Source organism: Oryzias melastigma, linkage group LG6 (assembly GCF_002922805.2).
Source record: "Oryzias melastigma strain HK-1 linkage group LG6, ASM292280v2, whole genome shotgun sequence".
In the NCBI taxonomy this organism is placed as follows: Eukaryota; Metazoa; Chordata; class Actinopteri; order Beloniformes; family Adrianichthyidae; genus Oryzias; species Oryzias melastigma.
The window spans coordinates 34,470,609-34,495,647 of NC_050517.1; the positions used below are offsets into that span (position 1 = coordinate 34,470,609).

The 25,039-nt window shown below is 40.4% G+C and overlaps 1 protein-coding gene and 1 long non-coding RNA gene across 2 annotated transcripts; one reads left to right on the forward strand and one right to left on the reverse strand.

Moving 5' to 3' along the window:
• Positions 1-980: 980 nt before the first annotated feature.
• Positions 981-23,327, reverse strand: slc41a2a (solute carrier family 41 member 2a). The gene is made up of 10 exons (XM_024281356.2): positions 22,738-23,327; positions 22,349-22,456; positions 15,427-15,498; positions 15,204-15,348; positions 12,756-12,902; positions 12,486-12,633; positions 6,760-6,839; positions 2,087-2,218; positions 1,864-2,012; positions 981-1,794 (listed from the first exon to the last, which is right to left on the reverse strand). Exons 1-10 carry the CDS (start codon positions 23,041-23,043, stop codon positions 1,618-1,620), a joined length of 1,464 nt encoding a protein of 487 aa, XP_024137124.1. The 5' UTR covers positions 23,044-23,327; the 3' UTR covers positions 981-1,617.
• On the forward strand, positions 2,135-2,507 carry LOC118598903. Its single transcript, XR_004948135.1, has 2 exons — positions 2,135-2,269; positions 2,358-2,507. It is a non-coding gene; the product is annotated as an uncharacterized LOC118598903 (long non-coding RNA).
• Positions 23,328-25,039: the final 1,712 nt, after the last annotated feature.

Genomic DNA, 25,039 nt, shown 5'->3' on the forward strand with positions numbered 1-25,039 from the left:
TTTATAAGACTAAAGCAGTGGCTGATGGGAGTTGAAGATGGTTAGTACTCAAGAGAGGGGTCCCTCTGGTGGTCGTAGGAGGACATGTCTGACGAATTAGACCACGTGTGTCAAAGTCAAGACCCAGGGGCCGGATCCGGGTAATTCTATCCGGCCCTCCAGATCATTTTATTTTATTGATATTAACGGCCTGATGTTATCTTACGCTTATTTCTAACTTTTATAATTTTGAAAAAATATATTTTTATGTAAAGTAAAATTTTGAAAGTTATTTAAGGTTTATATTGATTTATTCTGGAATAATATTCCCGCATTTTTTATTATTTGTGTTTATGTTAAAAAGTTGTAGTTTTTTAAAAATGGCATTCTGCTAGTTTTTTGGACTATTTTGACATTTATTAAGATTTTTTGGGGCTATTTTGAAGTTTAGCTAATATTTCAGCTACATGCTAGCTGTTTTGGCTAACCCAAGTTATTTTTAAGGCTAATTTGGCATTTAGCTAATATTATTGCTGGATATTAGCTTCAGTGATTCTAGCTATCACCTTTAGCATTTTTAGCTATCAGCACTAGCGTTTTTAGCAGCTGAATTCAGCTTACACCATTCACACTAGTATTATCGCAGGTAGCTACAGTATATATCTATTTAAGAATTATGTGAAAAAGTTTTAAAAATTTGTTTTAAAGTGTTCAATAAATGTTTAGTCAGTTCGGCCTGCGACCTTTTGGATTTTGGCCCCTTTTGCATTTGAGTTTGACACCCCTGAATTAGACAGACTGTAAAAAATCTCGTCTTCTCCTCGTCACACAAAGGCGTAACCGTAGCAACAATTTCCCAGAAAACTTCAAGAATTTTTGTGACCACGTTAACATTTTGACATTATTTGTTCTGTAATTGTCCGGCCTGCGACCCGAGTTACAAATTAAATTTCTCCTCAGGGTGAACTGACGATAAAGAATCCTTGAACTCACAAACAATCAAGAAAATCTCCTTTTTTAATCCTTTACAACATCAAGTTTTAAGGTTGCAAATCAAATCAAAGTTGTCATAAGGAGCCATCACTGATGAACGTAGCAGAGAAATGTGCCAACAAACAAGCATTCATTTATTCACTGGAAAACATGTTTTTGGGTTTTTTTGCTTTTGTTGTTTATTTATCTGTTGTTTGAAAGTTAAACAAAAATTAAAAAGACACAGAAAAGTGCTGGGATAAAACGAGGCTTTTGATAAAAACATGAAACTTTTGAAAGTCCATCACACTTTGAGGACGTTTCCTCTCATGAGGATTCTGCTTCTGGTTCTGGATCGTTGGCCTGAACTTCAAATTCCGTCTCGCAGGAGTCAAAAGTCTTTAAGAAGTTTAACCCATGAGGCTAACGCTCCTACTGGACGTTTTCTTGCAGAGCTGAGGGTTACCAGAGGGATATAGATGTTCAGATCTTCACATCGAGGGTTAAGCAGAACGTGGAATGAACCACATAAGCAGGACCGTAGGAGCGTTTACTTCTTCTGGGTTCAGTCCTGTCTGGGGGTTTGGATGCTGTCTGTTTTTGTTCCTGCAGCAGCAGAAGTCAGATTCTGGACTCTCTTTCTTCATGCCTTTAGCTTTCCTAACTCTACAGGCCGCCTGCGTCGCCTATGCACCACAGCAGGAAGACGGCAAGGGAGGTGAGAGCGGTGCCCAGAAGGTCGCCCAGGGCTGTGAGGTACGGTATGGCGTAGGAGTCGGGGTCTTTTCCCCGCCGCCACAGACGGTGGACCATGCAGTCGGCCAGACACAGCAGCAGGAAGACCTGAGAGGGGCGGAGACAGAGTTACAGCTGGGCGGAGACAGATGGACCCTCGCGGCGTGGAGGCCTCACCTGAAGGAGCGCTGCAGACAAGTAGAAGAGGGTGAGGAGGAGACTGGGGACAGCCAGGCCTCCTTTCATCAGGTAAATCGTGAACAAGAAGAGCAGCTGACCAGGGAGCACCAGGAGAAGCAGGACCCGAGCTGATTGGTGGTTTGCTCCTGCGGGAAGTTCACACACAGATTATGGCGCCATCACGTCCGATCTTTGGCTGCTTTGATGTTTAGAGTCGTACCTGGACCAAAGAAGATGCGGCACGGGTTGAAGCAGCCTCGGCGCTCCTCAGGGAGCTCCCCGGGGGGGAAGTTCAGGTGCAAATTCGTCGAAATGCGACTTGATTGTATGGAGACGAGGTTTCCCCCGACACCTGGAGAGAGGAGAAGAGGTTTTCCAAACAAGCTTCTGAGAGAACGACAAGGTCACTGGAAGACAATCGTTCCTCTCTGGGTTCATTCCTGGGAATTTGAGACTGTTTTTGTTGCTTATCTGAGCTTGTTTTTGTGAAGGAGCTGCAGCTGCAGGAGAGCATCTGACCTCCGTCTACTTCCTCTGTTCTTCAGACTCAACAGGAGGATTCCTCTCGCTATCTTGGACCAGTAAATTGACCAGTAAATCTTTCAACCACAGTCTGTTGAATAAAGTGCTCCTTAAAACAGCTTCACTCTCACCTCATTCTCTTGAAAAATGCAAAAAAGAGGGCGGGGCTTGGGGTGGCAGCCTAAGTGGAGGAGGTGTGGTCTGGATATGTGATTGACACTGACAGTGAGTTCAGCTTGAGGTAAATAAAGGATCTTTTTATTATGAGCATGGTGAGCTTCAACTCTCAAGTATGTCATGTGTTCTAAGATGGGCGGGGCTTTTATACATGAGCTCAGAGCTTGATGATGTGAAACTTCAGGGACTTACACCAATTGACCAATCCCAACATTCAACTGTAATACCTCGTTTCAGCCTGTAGGGGGCCGCACATCGACGGTTTCAAACCATATTTTAAGGAATTAAACAAGTTTATTTTAAATTGTAGAACATTCGGCAAGGACAGCCCTTTTAAAGCCACATTTATAGAGGTCAACAGCCAAAAAAAGTTGATTTACGGTTTGGTTACCCTTTAAATTGGTCTTTTCCAGCGAAAAAACAATATTATTTTTTTACCGAAATGCAGGGGATGAATTTCCAAGAGATTGAATGTAAATAAAACAGACAAACCTCAGCTTTGAGTCTGTTTTTTCCACCTCTTCTTTTGTTTTTTGACCATAACGCTTTCCCTGAGGGCTTGTTTTGCTGCTTCTTCATCCTTAAAGTTTTAAAGAAGCACTTACAGATAACACTGCACGCTCTTCCTCCTCCACCAAGCTTCGACAGGCAAGGAGAGGTGATGCACCAGACTAAATTATTAAATATCTCAAACTTTTGAGTTATTTTATCTATGTTTTTAATTATTACATTGTTTTTACATTTTACACAACATGAGTGGTGTGTCAAACTGTAAAATAAATAAATAAATAATTGCAATTTGGCACCCCCTCCAGCAGATGGTTCCCTAGGCGACCGCCTAGCTCGCCTATGCCCAGGGCCGGCCCTGACGCAAACAAAAAATCCTACAAATTTAATTTCTGAAAAACAGACTTTAACTAAACAAAATTATTTAATGAATTAAAGAAGTGATGGAGTAATTCAGAACCATGAACTTGAACTAGTTCCATTGTGCATTCACACTGGCGCGTCAAATATCCGTCTGCCGCCTTTCTTTTGACGCCTATCAAATTTCCTGCTCATAGCCGTGACGCCCCTGCTGTGGAACAACCGCCAAAGTTGTTCTGGAATGAATTAATTGCCACATCATGGAAAACACTGATGATATTGAGCGAGTAGCTTGAGTTTATATGTTTTTGTAGTGATTATAACGAAAAAATTGAAAGATGCTGAGAGATTTGGTTATTGTGTGACGTGCTAAACAAAGGGACTTGAATTAGGTCACGCTTTGAACCTTTTATTAACAACAAAAAATGTAATTAAATCAACTTAAGATGACTCTGGCTTATTGTAAGCAAAAAAAAAAAAGCAAATAAATGGCCAAAAAGTGTCAAAAAAGCGGTAAAAAAAATGTGGCAACCCAGCTCATTCTCTCGTCACTAACTTATATGTATAAAATCATCAGGTGAGTTATGGTCACATGAAAAAATGTCTGCTAACATGTGATCCACCACCTGCTCAGTATAACCACAAACAATACTATGATCAAAAAACAATATTCATTCGCTACATAGACAACAGTTAGATTCATGGCTCCTACAGTTTTGGAGGGCTCTACAGAGGCGCCAGTGTGATAGAAATATTTTTAATTAGCATTTGGTTCAACTTGGCTGTTCATATGTAACCTTTGACTGAACATCTGCTCAAATGTAACCTCTAAATCAGGGGTCACCAACCTGGTGCCCGCGGGTGCCCTCAAGGACCACACAAGGTGCCCTCAGGTCTCTTCCAAAAATAGCACAACTCACTTGTGAGCTGCATCTAAAATTCAATTTTATTCTGTTGCTTTTTTTTTATAATACTCACATTTACATAGATTTAAAAATGAAAAAATAAGTTCATGATGCATGAACTTTAGATAACTTCAGGTGACCTCTGACCTACTCCAGTTCAAAGATCATTCATTTTGTTAAAAATGTTGCAGGTTTGGTCATTAGTTCAAAATGTGACGAGTTTTGTTTAAAAATGTGTGAGTGGATTTTTCTTTAGCATTAAATTATTGATAAACATTGAACAAAATAGTAAAAATGGGATATTTTTCCATGAAATGTAGTGATGTAAGAGATCATCTGAAAAAGTAACAATTACTGAGATTAATAAAGTTCTTAATATTGATATTGGTTTCCGAGCTTGTTGTTATTGTTGATAATTACGTTGAAAAATCAGTGTCTTCACATAGAGGAGTATCATTATCAATTTTTAATAATGTGTAACTAACTATAACTAAGCAAAATTTGTTATTTCAAAATGGTAGCCCTTCGTATGACCCAGTACCCTTAGGTTCAAAAGGGTTGGTGACCCCTGACCTCAATGAAGCTGCTTGTGTTTATGAGACATTTACGTACAGAAAGCCTCACTTCTCCAACAGACATCTTGCAATTCCTCTTTTAGAAGCCACAGACATGTTGTTATGCAACCTCTTCCTCTTAAGGAGAGACGAGACACAAAGGTCACACGCGTGCCTGTCAGACGGTTAACCTCTCTAACTTTGACAGGATGTGGAATATGCAAGTGTTGCTTTTTGTAGTTTTTTTATGGCATTAAATTTCCCCCCAAAGTCTCCCACGAGTATAAATCAAACTCCACGGGTGTAATTCTGCCTTCATGAGCCCTCCTGTGTCCCTGTGCGCTGGTGGAACCACCAATGGATGCTCCTGGTTGTGAAGGACTCCTCCTCCGCTCATGGAAGCATTCCTGACAACTCCTGCAAGTTTGTGTAAAAAAATTATACTGAAAAACAGGAAATGTCAACCTGTGTGTGATTGGGCCACTTTGATGTGGTCCCCGCCCCTTTACCTTTGCTGTTGCTGGGGAGAAAACCAAAACCACCAAAACCAACCAACCCCTAAAAACTGAGAGAATCTTCTCTAAAGAGCAGATCATCACTGCGAATAAACCAGATTATATCCTCAAAGCTGAAACTCTTTTGTCTTTCTTAATGTTATTGTGAATAAAAGTCTTTATTGGCTTTTCGCACTTTAATTTGTATTTTGGGTTTTTGTTGCTGAGTTTTGTGTTGTTCACTTCAAATGTGTGTTGAAGGGAAAAAAGCTTAAAATATATAGAGTTATAAACGGAATTGTTAATAGTTCTTTTTTCATTTATTTTGTACATTTTATCTGGAAGGGATAAATAACAGCAAATACATAATAGACACTTCATACAAATTAAAACAACATGTTTACATTAGTTATGGATTTTGTCCGTAATCCTACATTTTAGTTGATAGTAAATTAAATAAAGCAAAAAAACAACCTAAAAAGCTGTTTGGTAGCTGAAAAATCCACTGTTTACAGTGAGCCAATGCAAAAGAACTGAATCTCTGAGAAGAGCCAGAATTCTCATTACTATTGTGGTGGGAAACAAGGAAAGATCATTGTTTTTACTTTGTCTGAAAGTTTTGGAAAGATTCCAAAAAAAGAAAGACACATGAATAAAAATGAATAAAACTGATCACTGCTTTAGAGAAATAAGATACTGATTTGTATTTATGTTTCGGTTCTTGGTATGAAACAAATAAACAAACTATAATTTTTAGAATAAAGACATAAATAAAAAATAGCCTTTTTTTCAAAATATGAAATAGTTTATAACTTTTGACAAAGGCTCTTTTATCTTCCTTTCAAAATAAAAGATTTCCTGTGTCACATAGGATCATCTCAATGCAGCAAATCTAAGAAAACATGAGTAAACATCATTTTATTTTTCAGTTTGTGGTGCATATCTGCCAGAAATGCATAAATCTAGCAAATCAAAGTTATATTAGAGCTAATTCAGAGATCCTTTTATTTTTTTAACCTTAAGGGGGAACCTAAAATACTTCAGTTTGTTCAAAAATAGAAAATCTGCCTAATAACCCTTGAATCTAAATTTTTGTTGTGCTTACTGACCTAGATTAAATTTTTTGGTACATGGTGATCACACATTTGTCAAAATGTTGAAGCTCAACTTTGTTAAACTACAAACCAAATGCTGATCAAGAACGTCCACATCTCCTTTAAACCGGCTCAACTGTGAGTGCAGCATTGGTACAAAATGTCTTTTTTGTCATTCAGTTGGGATAATTTGACTCAAGCTTCAGAGACTGACAATAATTTTTATTTTTGTTTGATCAAAATAGCTGTAAAATATAGAAACACCAGAAAACCAACTCACCGTTGATGACCGGAGCGTAAAGTAGGACTCCTGACAAATTCTGATTGGACACAGTTTTGTCCAGAATGAGTCCTCCCATACTAGAACAAAAAACACAAAATCCACAAAACACTGAGAGATCAATGGACTAGAAAACACAACAAAATGATTCAAAAAGTTCATTTTCTTTTCAAATATTTAGAAAAAATGTAAATGTTCTTCAATCATAATAATGTTAAGGGATCCTTAGGATCCACCAATAAACCAGTGAACATTGAGGAAAGTCAGAATGTCTCTAAATGAATGATTTTTTTATTTAACAGATAATAGTTGTGATAACCCTAAAACAGGAGTATCAAACTCAATCGCACAATGGGCCAAAATCCAAAACACACCTTAACAGGATGAACATTTATTGAACACTCTAAAACTACATTTTTAAAACTTTAAAATCGTAACTTTTAACATAATTATGAACTAGATATATAGCGTTATCTGCGATAATGCTACTGAGAACGCTGTAAGCTGAATGTGGCCACTGAAGATGCTGATATTGATAGCTAAAATCGCTATAGCCAGCTAAAGTAATAGCTAAAATTAGCCTAAAAAACAAAAAAAAAAACTTAGGTTAGTCAAAACAGCTAACATGTAGCTGAAAAATAGTTAAAGTTTGTTCAAACCCAAGATCCTGCCTATAGAGTCTTTTTGTGTATTAAGTGTGATAAATGACCATAGGTGAGATAAATGATTATATATATGTGATTATGTAATTTCAAACTTGTTTTCTGCTCAAGTTTCTGCCTCTAAGTATAAGTCTTGTATTTCATTTTCGAGAAGACAGGATGTTCAACCTGCAGCCTCGAAAAACCACTTGACCTCTCCTTGAAGGCAGGACGTGCCGCTTACGCCTCTGAAAACCACTCGAAGAACCAAAAAAACAACCTTTACCTTCAGGAAGTGGCACCGCAATAGTGCAAAAAAAGAAATATAACCGCTGCTTGACACACGGTCGACTTCCCTTCACCACTTCGACAGAGGTGGATCTCTCACAGCTTTTCTCGAGCCCGTATCATCGGGAGAAAATATATTAAATAATAAAAAAGAAAACCCAAATGAGAAGTTTATAGGTACTCCACATCTGCCCACGGGTGGATAAAGCTGGGGGGGTTGTATTTAGCCTTTTTTCCTAAATAAATGGGTTGACATTCCCAAGACTTTTTCTCTTTTCTTCCATCTGACCTCTGACATAGGAGACACCTTCACCGACATCAGGTAAGCCCCAGGTTTCTAAGGGTAATAATTAGTAAATGGCAGTAGGCCAATGCACGAGTTTTCTCACTCGTTGATAAATATGCGAGCGGTTAGCTCACGGCACCCTCTCCATGAAGAAATATTAAAGGAGCGGTCCTCTTACGGGATTCTCACCCGTAAATAAATAACAAAGACAGGAGCTAAAACGTCAATACAGGCGGCAGCTCAACAACTTCAAGATAGTCTAAAAAATGTAAAAAAGCCTAAATTAGCCAAAACAGCTAGCATGTAGCTGAAATATTAGCTAAACTTCAAAATAACCTAAAAAATCTTAGTAAATGCTAAAATTCTCCAAAAAGCTAGCATAATGGCAATTTTCAAAAAAATTAAAACTACTTTTTAACATAATTATAATAAAAAGGCGGGAATATTATTCCAGAATAAATCAACTTAAACATTAAATAACTTTCAATATTTTACTCTCCATAAAATACATGCTGTCGAAATTCTAAAAGTTAAAAATAAGTGTGTAACTCTCCTAAGTAGTAAGATGGCGGATACTGCACATCAAGGCGCGTCTGCTGCAACATGAAACCTGTAATTTAAACGTCTCTAGTCTGCTGGGGGCACTGGAGAGAGTGCAGGCTGGAGTTTACGCTATGAGGCATGTCATGGAGCTTCAAGCCGATGTTAGTGACAGTCTGCGTTCTGTCACTGCTGACATGGACCGACGGGTAAACGTGCTGGAGCAGGGCTGCCCATTCCTCGAGAGCTACCACCCTGCCTGTTATCCAGATGTCCAAGCCCTGCTAGCTGCTGATTAGCTCAGTCAGATGTCCTCACATTCTGATTGAATGAACACACCTGGCCCAGGTTATCAGCAGCAAGCAATGCAAGATCTGGAAAACGGGTAGGGTGGTAGCTCTCAAGGACCACGAATGGGCACCCCTCTGCTGGAGCGACCATCTAATTAAATCCTGACTGTTCTATGGATACTGTGTCCTACAACGGTGGAAATACAGGGGGCGGACCTGCTCCCTCAGTTGGGCTTCAGCCTGGACCCGTAGAAGGGAAACAATCGAGGGCCTCTGTCGCTAGGATGGCTGAGTCGGCCCAATAAGACGAACTTTCAGCAAGAGGGGTCTGTGATTTGGTTGCATTTTGGATTCAAGATGTCCCTCGTTGTGTCAGGATAGGCCTGGAGCTCCCCTCCTCCTGCCACCAGAGGGAGCTCTCCCCTCACTTCACCCCAGCACTCACCTGGAGCTTCCCTCACCTGTTTTCATTTATCCCATCAGTCCCTCATTATTTAACCTGCCCTCGTTCCACTCCTCACTGTGTTTCCTCACTCCTTTCTGATCCCGCAGTCATTCACGATCAGCACCCAGAACCACATGTACTCAAGTCTTTTCTTAATAAAAGTTGCACGTGGATCCGAACGCCTCAGCTGCCTCGTAACACGTTGAACAGAATACAGCAGTATGTAAACACGCTAGGAGGCTATTCCTGCACCGATGCTAACACGACAAACCTTCTATCACTCAAGGAAAGTCAGAAAAAATGAACATATGAGATTATAAAACTATAAGGGATAAAGCAAACTGTGAAACAGGATTGTAAAAAGTATTCAAATACTCGGATTCTCGCGATCTGCTCCAAAAAATTCGAGTCAGAAAATTCACGACGTCCATGAACTCTGATTCGTGATCATATAAATATAGTAGAGTGTCATAAAATATTTATTGCTCTAAAATACCGAATTTAAAAGCTGAATGTGCTGCACAACTTTCACCGGAAGTAAACAAATCTTTGAAATAAAATGTCGGTGAAGCTTCCTGTTTTCAAAATAAAACTAGCGAGACAGAACTTCTACTCACTGACTTAAGTTCTGAAAGAAAAAACATAGCTTTAACATCGGAGCTTCCACTCCAGTGTTTATATTGTTTTGGTTATAATAACTTTCAACAATTGACGTAATTCTAGCAGAATCTTGAGCAAAAATGTGTTTTTCTACTCAGAAACATGAAAATTCGGTGCACTTTCAAAATATTTTCATAAAAAGTATTTTTTTTACAATTCCGTTTGTATACCTTTGATTTCTAAAACAAATGTGAAAGCTGCTGTCTATCAGCCACATCTGTTCTCATTTGATTTATTTTGCTGCACTGAAATGTTTGCTTCTTAATTGTGACTATTCCATTATCTGTTACTTAAAATAGTCAGAAAAGTAACATATTACATTTTTTTCAGAGAATAGGTGAAAATATACTTTGTCGTATATCGTGATATATATCGTTATCGTGTTATTGTTGGAACCCCGAGACCCCGCCTATGGGGTCCCTTTGTGTGTTAAGTCATTATGTGTCATCAAACTTGATTTTTCTGCTTCTAAGTACAAACATTGCATAACATATCCAAGAAAATAGGATGTTCTGCTCATGCCTCTGCAAAACCACACGAAGAAAAAAGCGAACCTCAGCAACAGGAAGCAGCATCGCGATGGCGCAGAAGAGGATATAAGCAACACATCTTTGCTTCAGAAGAAGACTTTTTCACCACCTCGATTGAAGATGTATCTGACACACTTGTGGCCGCATCATCCCATATTATGGGAAAAACAATAATCCATCACGGGTAAAAATATCAAATGAAAAGTATATAGATACACCTTAGAGGGAAGTTCTATAGGAATTCCACATCCACCTTCGGGTAGATAAAGGGGAAAAATATTACGTTTGTATTTAGCCTCTGTTCTTGGTTGACACACCCAAGATTATCTATCTTTTCTTCCATCTGATTTCCCTTATTGGAAACACCTTCACAGACACCAGGTAAGCCCCTGATGCCAATGAAACTAGAGCAGGAGTCGGCAACCTTTTACAGTAAAAGAGCCATTTGGCTTTTTTATTCCGATCAAAACCTAAGAGGAGCCGCACAGTCTTACTTTAGCCATTAAGAAATTTGGATTTGCATTCATGACCTTCTTTTTTTGTTTTTTTATTTTTTTTTATTATTAAATAAATAAATGTGAATTATGTCGATTTTTTTGGCAAAAAAAGCAAAAATATGAAAAGAAACTAGCATTTCTCAAAATGGGATTTTTTAAAAAATGTTTACCTTTTACCTTTAGTAGAAGCCAAATTAGCGAAAAAGTTAGCTCGTTGCTTAATTACTAGCTATACTCCTAGCCCAAAATTCCTCTGTAAACTAAATTATAAGGATGGATAAGTTAGATTGGACCGCCGTTACTGAGGAGGACATCCTCCTCAGTAAACGCTATTTTGCTCGTACTGACGGGTCACTGAGTAACACAAATCTTCGTTGGGATGCTATTTTATTTAATTCCAGCAATGATAAGCACGGGGAGAAACTTTGCGCCGTGTACAGTGAAATGATAAACTCCCTGCTTAAGGATAGCGAGAAGTACCATAGTTTTAAACATAGGAAACGAAAAGTTAAGCCAGGATGGAATGATCATGTGACTGATTATCATACTGAGGCATTTAAACAATGGGTGGTGGCTGGAAAACCCAGACAAGGGCTGGTGTTTGAGCACAAAAAAATGACAAATGGTCGGTATAAGTATGCTCTTCGCTTTGTTTGAAAGAACGAGCAGGCAATAAGGGCAAATTCTATGGCTAAGAAACTATTAAACAATAATGCTATTGATTTTTGGAAGGAGGTGTGAGCTACTAATAACTGCAAAACATCACCAGGTACTATTGAAGGAATCTCAGGAGCAGATGATATTGCAGAGCATTGGCGAAAGCATTATGTCACCACTACCTGATTCTATGTTGTCTGTGCTGCTAGTTCCTGTTATAAAACGCAAGACTGGGAAGCTTGATTGAATGAACAATTACAGACCAGTAGCATTAGCCAGTGTGCTTTCTAAAGTTTTAGCAATGATTTTACTAGATATTTTAAAATATTTATTTGCTATGGTGATAACCAGTTTGGTTTTAAAGCTACACACCTTTTGTATTTATGCTTTAAAAGAAATTGTCCATAAGTACAGACATGACAATTTGTCTGTGTACACTGGTACACTCATCAGAAAATGCAGGTCTGATGGGGGCCAAGTGTTTCCCGGTCCTTTGGTGTGGTTAATGGGGTGAGGCGGGGGGGGGCATACCGTCCCCAGTTCTCTTCAATCTCTATGTCAACGATCTGTCAAACGAATTGAATGCATGCAATACCGGATGTATGATTGGTAGTTCTAAAGTAAATCATTTGATGTATGCAGATGATATAGTTGTTTTTAGTCCCAGCAGCTCCGGTTTGCAAGAGCTTTTAAATGTCTGTTCCAGTAATGGTCTTAAAAATAATGCTAGTAAGAGCGCTCTGCTTAATTTTTCATTAAGCCATTAATAACAATAAGATAAAATGATCTGGAGGGCCGGATAGAATTACCCAGAAAGCCAGATGACTTTGACACATCAGTCTTAAATCACTTGATTTTATGCCTTTCTAGAGGTTTGTGATGGGAAGGTCACCTGCTGATGACCATGGCCGTAACAATGGGCTCCCAGCCCGTCCGCAGCAGGATGAGACTGGCCGGGTGTTTGGAGGAGACGGACACCCAGACTGGGATCAGACAGATGAAAGACAGGTTGACCAGGTACAACACGTACGAGTAGAAGTCTGAAACAGAGATAGGAGCTTCATTCATCACTTAAACCTGTGAAACATCTGGACGCTGAGAACAGCCGCCATCTACTGGCAAAACTGCAGGTCCATGAAAACCTGCTTCACTGATGTCTCACCCATGAAGGAGTAGAACCAGTGACTGAAACAGGCCAGTAAGGACAGCGTGATGAGGTCCCCGAAGCTGGCAGCCATGGGTGTGGCCACATTGTCCGGGTTGATGTTCATCCTCTTGCAGCCAATGATCACTCCGACCATGATGACACCTGGAAGAGCACAAAACACACAGTTTTAATGTAGGAAACATGTAAAACAACAAGTCATCGTTACATGTAGCAGAAACTGCTCATTTAAAGTTTTAAACATCTCTTTTTTCTTCAAACTCTACCATCTGAGGTTCTGCTAAACTTGTTGGCTGGTTATCTGTCATTTATAACATTTGTTGGTCCAGTTATTAGACTGAACACTCATAAAAGTTGAGATGTGGGATGTTGCGACAGCCTTGAAGAAGAATTCTGAGAGCTGAACGATGCCACAGGATCTCTATAAACCTGCTTCAGATCTCCCAAACGCCCTGATGGGAGTTGAACCAAGAACTCCTCATAGGTAAGAGTGCAGTAAAAAATCATGCATAATTCACTGACTGCTTCATATCTGATATTTTGCATAGAAATTAGGGGACAAAATGGAAAAAGAAATCAGTAAAATCGATATTTATAATATAGAAACGAGCAATAAGAATAATCACCGGGAGGAACCATTGAGACATTTCTCTTTCTGCTCATTTGAGGTCGTGCTCAGCTGGTATCTGGAAGGTTGCAGTCATCCTAAGCTGAAGGCTGTCTAGAGGCTGACATATTACAGATACTCGAAGAGGCTGCCGCCGACCTATTGCATTGAACCAAGACATTAATGATAGTAGAACCAGTTTGAGGCTGTTTTTCCTTCCACACCTTTAGAGCAGCAAATGTAAATATAACTAAGACCGCCCCTGATAGGTTATAAAAATGGAAAACCTGGACCAAGATCTTCAGAGCGGGTGGAGACTGGTTTCAACATTCTCTGTCTGTTCTCCTTGTGCAAGTAAAATCTGATTTAAGAACTGACCCTCTCTTGTCTTCCTTTCAGAGAAATGTTTCAGGTTGTTTAAACCTAACACTGCTGGATGACTACTGACAGCTTTACTGGGAGACTACACCAGATAGACCTAAAGGAGAAATAAATAGAGACCACCGGTCAGACAGGATACAGTTCAAGCATGACCTCATAACATTTTTGTGTTATCTGCCTATGACCTGGGGACGGTTGTCGTGTGACCAGTTGTTTGACCAGGTGTTTCTTTGTGTGACCAGGGAACACCCAGTTCTGCATATAAACCCCTGTGTTTGAAGACATGTTGTGGTCACTGCAGTGATGCTTTCACCTCCCAGAGGTCTGTGCAACATTGATCCAATCCTTTATTTAAAGGGTAATTTGACCTATTTTTGCTTTGCTCTTTTCTTCATCAACCAACTGTCCAGGAGAATGCCTCAACAGGTTTCTGAATGTGCGCTCAGCAGGTGGTATCCACACTGGAGCAGCGCGTTCACACAGGTAACGGCAGGGAGGAGAATCTTCTTCTATTCAGAATCGAATCGTGGCTTAACTGAATCATTACATCCCTCACATTGACGCACGGTTAAGACCTCTGCGTTAAAAAAATTGTTTTAAATCAGAGCTCCCCAACCTGCGGGCCGCAAACCAGTGGCCCGCCTCTCTTTTGCCCCGAATTCGCTGCTCGCCACATGTCAAAAATTTGATCCTGAGCTAGACGCCGCAGCTGCTAGTGACCGTCTGTGTATGTCACACTTCCAATGAATGAAAGAGACGGATAATGTTGGTTTATTTATTGTGACGAGTTCTACAAAAATCTAGAAAAAAATGAAATCCTTCAAAGATTTTATCTCACTCGGGGAGCGTGTCTGGATGACAGCCGCTTCTACTGTGTTTCTGTGTCTCTGTGACTGAGTTTGAAAGCCGTCCCACATTAACCCGAGAGGTAGTGGAAATTAATGGATCTTTTACTTATTATTGTCTCGACGAAAATACAGAAAACAAACACAGTTCGGGAGACCCGAGCAGGCTGCTCCCGCTCCCCGCAGCGGCTGTCTGTCTGCCGGCGTGTTTTGTGAGCTCCGCTGAAGTCTGGGAGGCTGGCTGCAGCCAGAGAATTAGTATTTTGCCCGCTGATCAGGTCACTGAAAACATCATGTGCCCACAGCTGAGTTCCTGATTGGTTGATGTGATGCAGCGACCTATCAAACTTCTGTGAAATACAGCCAGGCATTTGAGTGGTGCACGCCCAGTCACCGGTCTTATTTGAGCTCACCCACTGTCGCAGGAGCCAGAAGGGTTGGTTAGAACTTCAACGTACTGAACAGAGTGGAAGTGATTGACATTTCCAAAGACAAACAGACTTTTTGCAGCTGCTTCTTTCGGTTTTGGTAGAACCGCGTAAATCATAAGGGATCCTACTTGGAGCAGAATTTCAGTGCCCAACCCTACATGTCAGTGATTCCCTACGTTACCTTGGAGCAGCGAGGCCACGAAAGCTGTCGAGACACTGGTGGAGCACAGCAACACAACGTGTTTGAGGGACAACTCTCCTTCTGCCATCCAGCCCAGGAGAATCGCCAGGAACGAAGCTAAGAGGCCCAGAAGAGTCGCTTGAAGCTGGTAAACAGACGACAGAACATCTTTTCACTGTTAGCACATAAACAAAATGTTCTTCACTTAAATTCAACAATGTACCTGTTTTAGTGCCAGGTTTCCAAGGATCAGCTCCCACTTCTCCTTGGAAGTTTCCATTTTTCCTGCATTTACCTGAAAGCAACAACATTCTCACAAATGTCTCCAGGATTTTTTTTCTTAATTTCTTTTTATTCCAGCTTTGCTTAAATTCTTGGAGGAAGTTCTGGATTCTGTGAAGCTGCTGGTGGACTGTACACTGAACCAAAACCACATGATAATGGTCCCGCCGTCGTGTTTGACAGTTGTAATGATCTGCTACTACAATGAACTACAACTAATCTTGACAATTAAAAACATATGGTTGATTTAAATCTACCAAACAAACAAAGAGCAGTTTCAGCAAGTTTGTGAGTGGGCGAGTGAGGGGTCAAAAGGTCACTGCTGTTCCCAAAAGGTCTGACCTTCTGCAAACCATCATTCTTTGTGAGAAAAACAGAGCTGAGGAAAAGGAAGGATTAACATCTCCTTCATTCCTCCTTAAAAGCTTTTCAGAGACTCAGATGACCCCCCTCCCCCGCAGTTCAGTTTACATTCAAGAAACACGTTTTTTTTTTTGTCTATACCAAGTATGTTGTGATTCAGAGACTTCAGTTTTCTGGATTTAACCTGCATTTTGAAAACAAATAAAAAAAATTAACCCTTGAACACTTTTACTATAAAAAGTTAGACTGTCACGTTTAAAAGTGATAAATTAGAGTAGTTTTCTTTCATTTTGAACTGTGGTTTATGTAACAAAATGACAAATAAATACATAGGTAGATCCTAAGATCCTATGAGAATTCCACATAAATAAAAAAAAACAAAAAGGGAAATTGAGAACAAAAATGTCCTCAAATAAAATAATGATACTGGAGACTTGGCCTTTGTCCACCCATTCCTGGGACATGTGAGACTTTACCTGGAGACCCATGACAATCAGAGAAATACAACATCTTGAAAATCAGGTAAATACTTTGCTTAGGTGAAAATCACCCGGCAATAGTGCTGCTCTAGGGTTAAGTGAATTTTTTTCACCTCTGTGGTTTTAAGCTTTTAAGTCTTTATCCAACTTTTTGAGAAGACACCTTTACAGGATCACTGTCAGCATCTCACAGACAGATAGAACTACCCTGGTGTCCTGTTGAACAGGATCGGGACGTGCTTTCATTTTTACATGTAGGAGTTTGTGTTTCCACCTTTGACTGTACATGAGAACTGGACCGAGTGACTCCTCCCCTTGGTGTTCCAAACAAGAAGTACAACATCCAATAGACTTCTATAGAGAAATAAACACTGTTCCTCAGTCATTCTGTTGGTCTGGATACCTTTTAAAAATCTTGATATTTTTTTTTTGTTTATTTTTTCTGTAGTTTAAGGCATAAACTAATCAATCTGAATAAAAGTAGGCGGAGCCTTTTGGCCCCCAACGTTCAAAACCTTTGACAGATTTTGTGTGGTGGAGTGTTTCTTTCCAAAATTTACTGAATTTCTTTCTTTTCTTGAAGACATTTCTCTTCTGATCCAAGAAATGTTATCAGTTCTAATGGACGGAGTTCAGTTCATCTGGTTCTTCACACCTTCAGTCATTGTAATCACCAGGGAGAGGTTCTCTGGGAGTCATTAGAATAGTGGGTCGTATGGAAAGAGCTGCATTGTAAGGAAATCAGTGATGGTAATGCACCCCCCTGTGGAGTGAGGCCTGCTCCATTTTGATATGAATAGCCTCTTTGATTCCTTTCTCAATGCATATGCAACTGTTGCACATCCGTTCTGTCTCTCGTCACTTTACTTTTGATACTCAGCTCGTTTGCACATACCTGTTTTTATTTGCACATATCTGTATAGTTAGGTGTCTTCCTTCTATTTATTTTGTATTTTATTACTTTTTCCTGTTTGTGTGTTGTATATTTCTTTGTCCACAACGGTGTGAGCTGTACCTAAATTTCATTGTAGCATCTACAATGACAATAAAGGCATTCATTCATTCATTCATTCAAACCAACGATCCTCTGTGGTCTGTTACCATCCAAAAAGGGTGACCCTCAAAGGAGCACTGGATCCCGTCCTGCTGAAGCTCAGATGCTGAGCGATGCGTTTGTAGGGTGGTTGTTTGGTTTCTCATATGCGTGAGTCTGTACCATTGACTGTAGAAGTAACGGACACCTCAACCTGCTGGTTCCAAGAAGACAAAATCCCAAAGACCTCTATAGAGAAATAAACAATTGTTACTAAGTCCATCTATTGGTCAGAATAACCGTTCTTACACCTCACTTTGTCCACTGTTATACAGTCAATGATCTGTACACGCCTCACTGGACTGAACTTCTTTTACGACGTTGCTCTGTTCGTGTCTGGGTGTTTTGTCTTTGACTCTCTTCATCCACTGGAACATAAACTGGGGGTTAATTGCTTGAACCCTAAATAAAGGAGCTGATTTTGAGACAAAGAACAAAAATGCATCAAGGAATCATTCAGGTGTGGAGGCTATCCCCACTGGGTTTCTGCCACCTGCATTAAAAAACCAAAGCAGTATATAACCCCCACCATTGCGTGTGCATGTGACGTGCACACGCATGCGTGTGAATCTGCGTGACCAAAAATTTTTCATAAAATTTATGTCACCGTGAACGCGTCAGGAAGTAGGTGGGACTTTTACCATATGACTAAAGAGACATTGCTGCTACCTGATCTGTAACAGCTACCCGATCCATCCATGTTGGTGCAAATATTTGGCTGGATGCAGGAACAAAGAGACGTGGATCCGAGTGTGCGAGGGTGTTCTTGTCATGAGTGGGGACGTCTACCTCAGGGGTGTCCAAAGTCAGGCCTCGAGGGCTGGAATCCTAGATGTTTTCCAAGATAAGGCAGGATGTTTGGAAAACCAGCAGGAGGCCGGCCCTCGAGGACTTCAGAGACCCCTGGCCTACACGCTGGTGATATTGACTGCAGCCAAAAATACAGTGGAGAATGCCCCTTGGTGGGTCATAGGGACGGCACTGCAGCATCAAAACCTTCAAATCAGGCGAACATTTCTGATGGTAAATACTTGTGTAGAGGTTTTCTACCTTCCTCAAAGACTCAAGGGGCTTAACAGTCACAGATCCATTCACACACTTCACACACTGGTGGCAACGCCGCTGCCAAACACTGGCACCAACCTTTCACCAGAGGCACTGTGGGGTTCAGTGTCTTGCTCAAGAACACTTCAACACACGGGCGGTTAAGGCGGGAATCGAACCAGCAATCTTCCGATCAGGAGTTGAAAAGATCCTCACATCACATGTTGCTGATAGACGCACATCCGTTTAAACCAGGGGTCTGCAACCTGCGGCTCCAGAGCCAGGTGTGGCTCTTTTATCTCTCCAAGATGGCTCTCTGGCTACGCTTTTGGCTAATTTTTTATCAAGGTTTTTTAGGTTAGTTTGGAGTTTAGCTTCTATTTAAGCGACATGCTAACATTTTTGGCTAATTTGGGATAAACTGCTGTTTTTTTAGGCTAATTTAGAGTTTAGCTTCTATTTTAGCAACATGCTAATGTTTTTGACTAATTTATTATACTGATAAATTTTAGGCTATTTTGGAGTTCAGCTAGTATTTTAGCTACAAGCTAACATTTTTGGCTAATTTATTATTTAGTAGGGCTTTTAAGGTTAATTTGGAGTTTATCTTCTATTTTAGCAACATGCTAATGTTTTTGACTAATTTGTTGTACTGATAAATTTTAGGCTATTTTGGAGTTCAGCTAGTATTTTAGCTACAAGCTAACATTTTTGGCTAATTTATTATTTAGTAGGGCTTTTAAGGTTAATTTGGAGTTTATCTTCTATTTTAGCAACAGGCGAAATGTTTTAACTAATTTATTGAACTGAGGAATTTAAGGCTATTTTGGAGTTTAGCTAGTATTTAAGCAACAAGCTAGCTTTTTCGATAATTTATCATCTCCTAAGGTAAAAGTTAAAATAAAAAAATAAAATAAAAATCACATTTTGAGAGATGCTGATTTATTTTCATATTTTTGCTTTTGTTTGTGCCATGAAATAGACATAAGTAATATTTTAAAAAATATGGTAATGAATGCAAATCCAAATTTCTTAAGGGCTAAAGTAAATCTATGTGGCTCGGCTCTAGGTTTTGACCAGTAGAAAACAAATACAAATGGCTCTTTTACTGTTAAAGGTTACCGACCCCTGGTTTAAACAGATGATAACAAGATGATCACACAAATTTATGTTTTCTTCAACAACAGAAAGTTTCCCCCGACTGGATTACAGCTCCAAAAAACAGAAGAATGTCCCCTGAATGCAACATGTAGAATCGTATATTGTTAGAATTACAATGAAAATATCAACAATGGCTTTGAGTCTCATTCTCCCTCTTTGATTGTTTTTTTCTGGTTTACAGGAAAGAGGAGAAATGATCGTCTGAAGAGAGCAGCTCATGAGCTCTTTGTGTTAATGGAGATAGTAAAGTCTCAGATATTGGTGCCGTCTCCTCTCACCTTGGGGAGTAAGCTGCCATCAAAGGAAACAAAAGAAGAAGTAAGCATTTCCTGTGGCCAAACTGACGTTGTAAAGGTGTTTATTTCCTCACCCAGCAGAATGGTTGTCCCATTCTCGAGAGACTTCTGTCGTAAAATATTCAACGCCTGACTGGAATGAAGCATGCGAGACACAATCACCTAAAAGGAACATCCTGCTGTTTTCCCACATCATTAAGTCTATGAGGGACCATACCTGGGTGAGGGGGTGTGTGGGGGTGTCATTGAACAAAGGCTCTCGTCTATCAGGAGAGGCTCCAGCAGATGTATCTGCAAAACAACAGAAACTGGTGCTGCTCTTCTGGAATGTGTGAGATGCTCCCAAATCACTTTTTATGTCACATCCAGTTTGCTTTGACCCCCCTCTAAAGGAACACGGTTCTCCCAAGTGCTCATGCCTGGATACTTGCTTTATTGAGAAGGATTTTTATTTTCTCTAAAAAGATGTAAATCCTCAGGATCTTTTGAGAGAAGACGGTCTGCAAGGGGAGGAAATTAACACCTTTCTTGTTCCAAACAGGAAGTACTGGTTCCAAGAAGCCAAAGTCCCATAGACTTCTATATAGAAATAGATAGTTATCACTCTGTGATTTTGTCAAAATAACCATTCTAGCTCTGATGCATTCTTCTTAACACGTTCTTTCTAATTCTAATTTTTTATTAAAGATTTTTTTTCTTTATCGCAAGTTATTCAAGTTATAAACTAATCGATCAGATAGCTCAGTAAAAGTGGGCGGAGCCTGCTTTCCCACCTCCAATGTTTGATTGACAGATTCTCCCACTCTCAGTCCTATAAACGTTTCTCAGACTTACTCGGACTTGGTTGTCCTTTAGTCGTCGTTTTTTGACGTACTGGCTGTTCCCATTAAATCTCTACCTCTGGGCTACAAACCAGAACTGGTCCAGTCCCGCATAGCGCACCGGTACCCAAACCCGGTACAGGTACCATAAACTTAACTGTACCGATCCGCGTCTGGTACCGTGTTACGGTTCATGATCGGTACTGTGTCTGATACCGATATCGGGTCCGGTACCACATCTGGAGTACAGGATGTGAACCGGAGGTGGTACCATACGCAAACCAGTACCATGGTATGGTTACAGGGTGAGCAGCTGGTCCTCGGGATGCGTCCAATACCAGTACCAGTACCCTAACCACAACCCGTACTAGTACCGGGTTATAGTTTAGGTACTGGTACTGGCACTGCATTCTGTTCACGCCCAGTATCACAGATGCGGAACCTGACCTGATACCAGTACCAGACGCACTATCTTGCCTGAACTTGACACAGTACCAGACGCTGTAAGAGAATATTTTTGGTTCAATTCTAATTCCATTTTCTCAGATACCTAATACAGTCTGCTTCTCGTTAAAATTCCAACTTAGAGAGTGTGACCCAAAGCTGTAACCTGCAGATGACCTTTTTCAGGCTTAGGAACAGATGTCAAAGAGCATTCTCCTGCTAGATTCAAGCTAGATTGAATGTAAACATTCCCCTTAAATTACATCCTCCAGGGGTGTAAAGGCATAAATAACATGTTGATCCCGAGACTAATGCAGGAAGCAGATGCCTCTGAGATAATTAACAACCAAGGGGGTCAGGACATCTGATATGCAGCATTGTTTGGAGAAGGTTTGACCAGTCCTATAAAAGGCTTAGGTCTTGTCAGTTTGTCGGAACACTCTATGACAGAGCCTTCCCTACGCGCCTCTGTGCACCGCGTGTATTTTTCTGATGTTGTTATTAAACACTTGTGTTAATTTTAAGATGTGTCTGCTCTTCCATTGGATTCAACATTTTTCCACAACAACGCGAACCAGTACCGGGTTACAGAGTACCGCAGATGCGGTACAGGCCGTGAAATGCATACCGGTCCCAGACACGGTACCAGACGTGAACTTGACACGGTCCGGAGGAAAACCAGTACCGGGTTATGGTAAGGGTACTGGTACTGGCCCCACGTCCAGTTCACGCCCAGTACCGCAGATGCAGTACCGGGCTATGGTTAGAGTACTGGTACTGGACATGCCCCGAGGATGAGTGCACATCCAATAACCACGTATGGCAGCGTCTCTGGTACTATACTGCACGGTACTGCAGATGTGCTACTGGACCCAATACCGGTACTAGATGCAGGACCAGTCATGAACCAAAATACTGTACTGGACGCAAACCAGTAGTGGGTTGAGGTTAGGTTTACCGCATCCAGCACCGCATCCTGAGTGTGGCGTACCCTCGATATTACGAACCGGCAGAACGTCAAAAAGTGACGACTTCATCTGGTTGGAGCTGGAAGTAAACCGTTTTCTCTGGATGACGGTCCAATTCTCACATACAGTCAATAGTTTTCTCCAAACGGTGAAGTTAGGCTGTGAACTGAAGTTGTGCAAAGACGTCATCTCACCGCGGTGGAGAGCCTCGAAGCCAGAGTCATCTCCAGGTTCCCCTTCATGCCCAAAACCGCAGGAATCAGGATGAAGAGCTCGGTGACGTCCAGGAACACGTCCCAGCTCTGCCACAGAACACAACAACTTTTCTCCTTCAGAATCTACTGGAATGACGTTGATCTTGTTAATCACTGAAAAATTACAGTTTGTTAAAGATTTTGTGATTAAACATCACTGTCGAAGGATTAAACCACTAAATGGTTCTCGGTCTTGTCTGCAGCTCCCCCTGGAGGTGGGGCAACAATTTACACTCAGTTTCCCTCTTTTTTTCAACCACCTGGATGTTTTCTTAAACCAGCTGACATCCACCACAATCCTCCCTCCCTCTCCACACCCGTTTCTTCACCTGAACCACATCGAGCAGCATCCCAGCAGAAACCGTCCCGAGCCCGGCCAGCAGAAACGGCACCAGGATCTGCAGCACCATAGAGCACAGGGGTTCTGCTGGACGGCCCGCATCCTTTCCCGTCGAGGCTCGGTTGGAGAGCAGAGGATCCGATTCCCCAGGCTCGAACAGGATGACCGCGTCGGTCGATGAAGAACTTTTATCATAATTTAAATGTTTTATAGTATCAGAGAGATTCATGAAGGACAAGCTTGAGTCTTTTCCACTTTCAGACTGTTTCTTATTTGGTGGCTTTGGGACAACCATGGTGGAGAGTTTAGATGCTGCAGGTCTGGAAGATGGTCTAAAGAGAAGGAAGAAAAGATTCAGAGGAACTTTTCTGTTTACAATTCAGAAGCTGATTTTTAAACATTTGCTTTAAATGTTGCAGTAATTTTTAACAACACATTTTATTGATGACATTGCTTCTTCGGGTCACATTCGGTGGAACATTTCTGAAAACAGAGCAGCTTGTTGCTCCAAAGGTCACCTGATGGCACGGATCGCCTGCATTATCATTCCTCAGGCCTCCTGCCATCGCAGCACTGAGGCGGGCTTGTCTGACATAAACTGTGCCATTATTTTGAAATTCCCTGACAGATGACTAGCTACCAAATAACCGAGATTTAGAAAAGAGGAATTTTTAGAAAAAGGCAGATTTTTATACCTAAATAAATCTGAGGAGAAGAAACGGAAAATTATTATTTTCACAATAATAATATTTAAGAACTAAAAACACAAAAATTAAGGATTTGATGTAATCTGGAATAAAATAAGAGTTTTAAATGTTACAGAAACTGAAATTTCCTTCATGAATGTGTTGAAAGTAACAAATAAATTCACATTTAAACATTTCCAGTCTCAGATTCTCCATCATCTCTGTCTATTTTCCCAGGATTTTGTTCTGCAGGAAAACTGGACCATAAAGTTCCTCAGATGAGCCACAAAACGTTTCTGGAGAACAGAATCCTGTGAAAATGTTGTGGGATTCAAAAATCCACAAAAGATATCATGAAGGCGAAAGACGGAGAAGAATCATCCAAACAGAAACTCCCATCAAACTCCACAGTTACACTCATTTGGGAACTGATTATAACCAAATGCCTTCACTGTCACTGTCTGCCTGAAAAAAATCAATTTCTGAATTACAAATTCGTTTGACTGACAGACACAGAAGTCCTTACTTGAGTGCAGCAGCTCTGGGAAGTCGTCTGCTGTGCTGCACGACCCTGCAGTCATCTGAGGGTAGCGTCCAGCCTCCACGGTGGCTTTAAATGCACACACATGCATTCTGCTGCTCCTGTTCCACCATAAAGCTCTGCACAAAACTCATTCTTTCACCTTTTTCCACTCAGGGGGTTTTAAGGAAAGTGGTTTTGTTTCCCTCGTTCACAGACGAGCCGTTCTTCTGCTAATGTGGGCGACTTAAAGCTCTAAAACTGATCGCCTTAATTTTTCCAAGCGAACTGACAAAGTGCTTTAGAGCTAATCCGCACAGAAATCCCTCATTCCTTCATATACTCTTAAAGTTAACTAAAATACAAAAAACGATTGAACATTTTTAGAGTTAAATTTAAAGTTTACATCACAACAGTCATTTTATTATGATGATCTTATTGCAAATGTTTCTCCCTAAATACTCATGTGGTAATAAGTAGTGGAAAGTTGCTAACACTATGATGTCAACTCAACTCAACATAAGGAGATTAACCGATTCGACGTGGAAAAAGTCTAATTTCTTAAAGCTTTTCTGGTAAAATCATCATGGAGTCAAAAGGACACAGAACACGCGTGTTTCCACTGTCTGGAAAGGTTCAATAAACCGCCAGGAATTAAAGTTCAGCTTGTGTTAGGATCAATCCCACAGCGATGCCGGAGGAGCCACATCCGAACACCTCAGTGATGACAGAACACAAACTAGGAAAATGAAGGATTTTATTTAAATAAAAGAGTCTGCGACATCAAACCAATTACAATAAAAGGTGATTTACATTAACAGATTAGTGTCAACTCTCTGAAGTCATCTAGTGTGGTAATTATGTAAAGAACAACCTTGTTTTTTTTATTTTATTGTTATTAGCGGCCCAATTTTATATTTTATTTCGAGGCTTTGTTTTGTTTGTCGACACGTTCATATTTATATAATTTTAACAGGATAAATAGTACGGAGATCAATCTTTTGCACTGTTTCGGATTTTTCATATAAAACCACACAAAAGTAAAGATATTAGTGTTTTTTTTTTACTTTTATTTTTAACTTGTA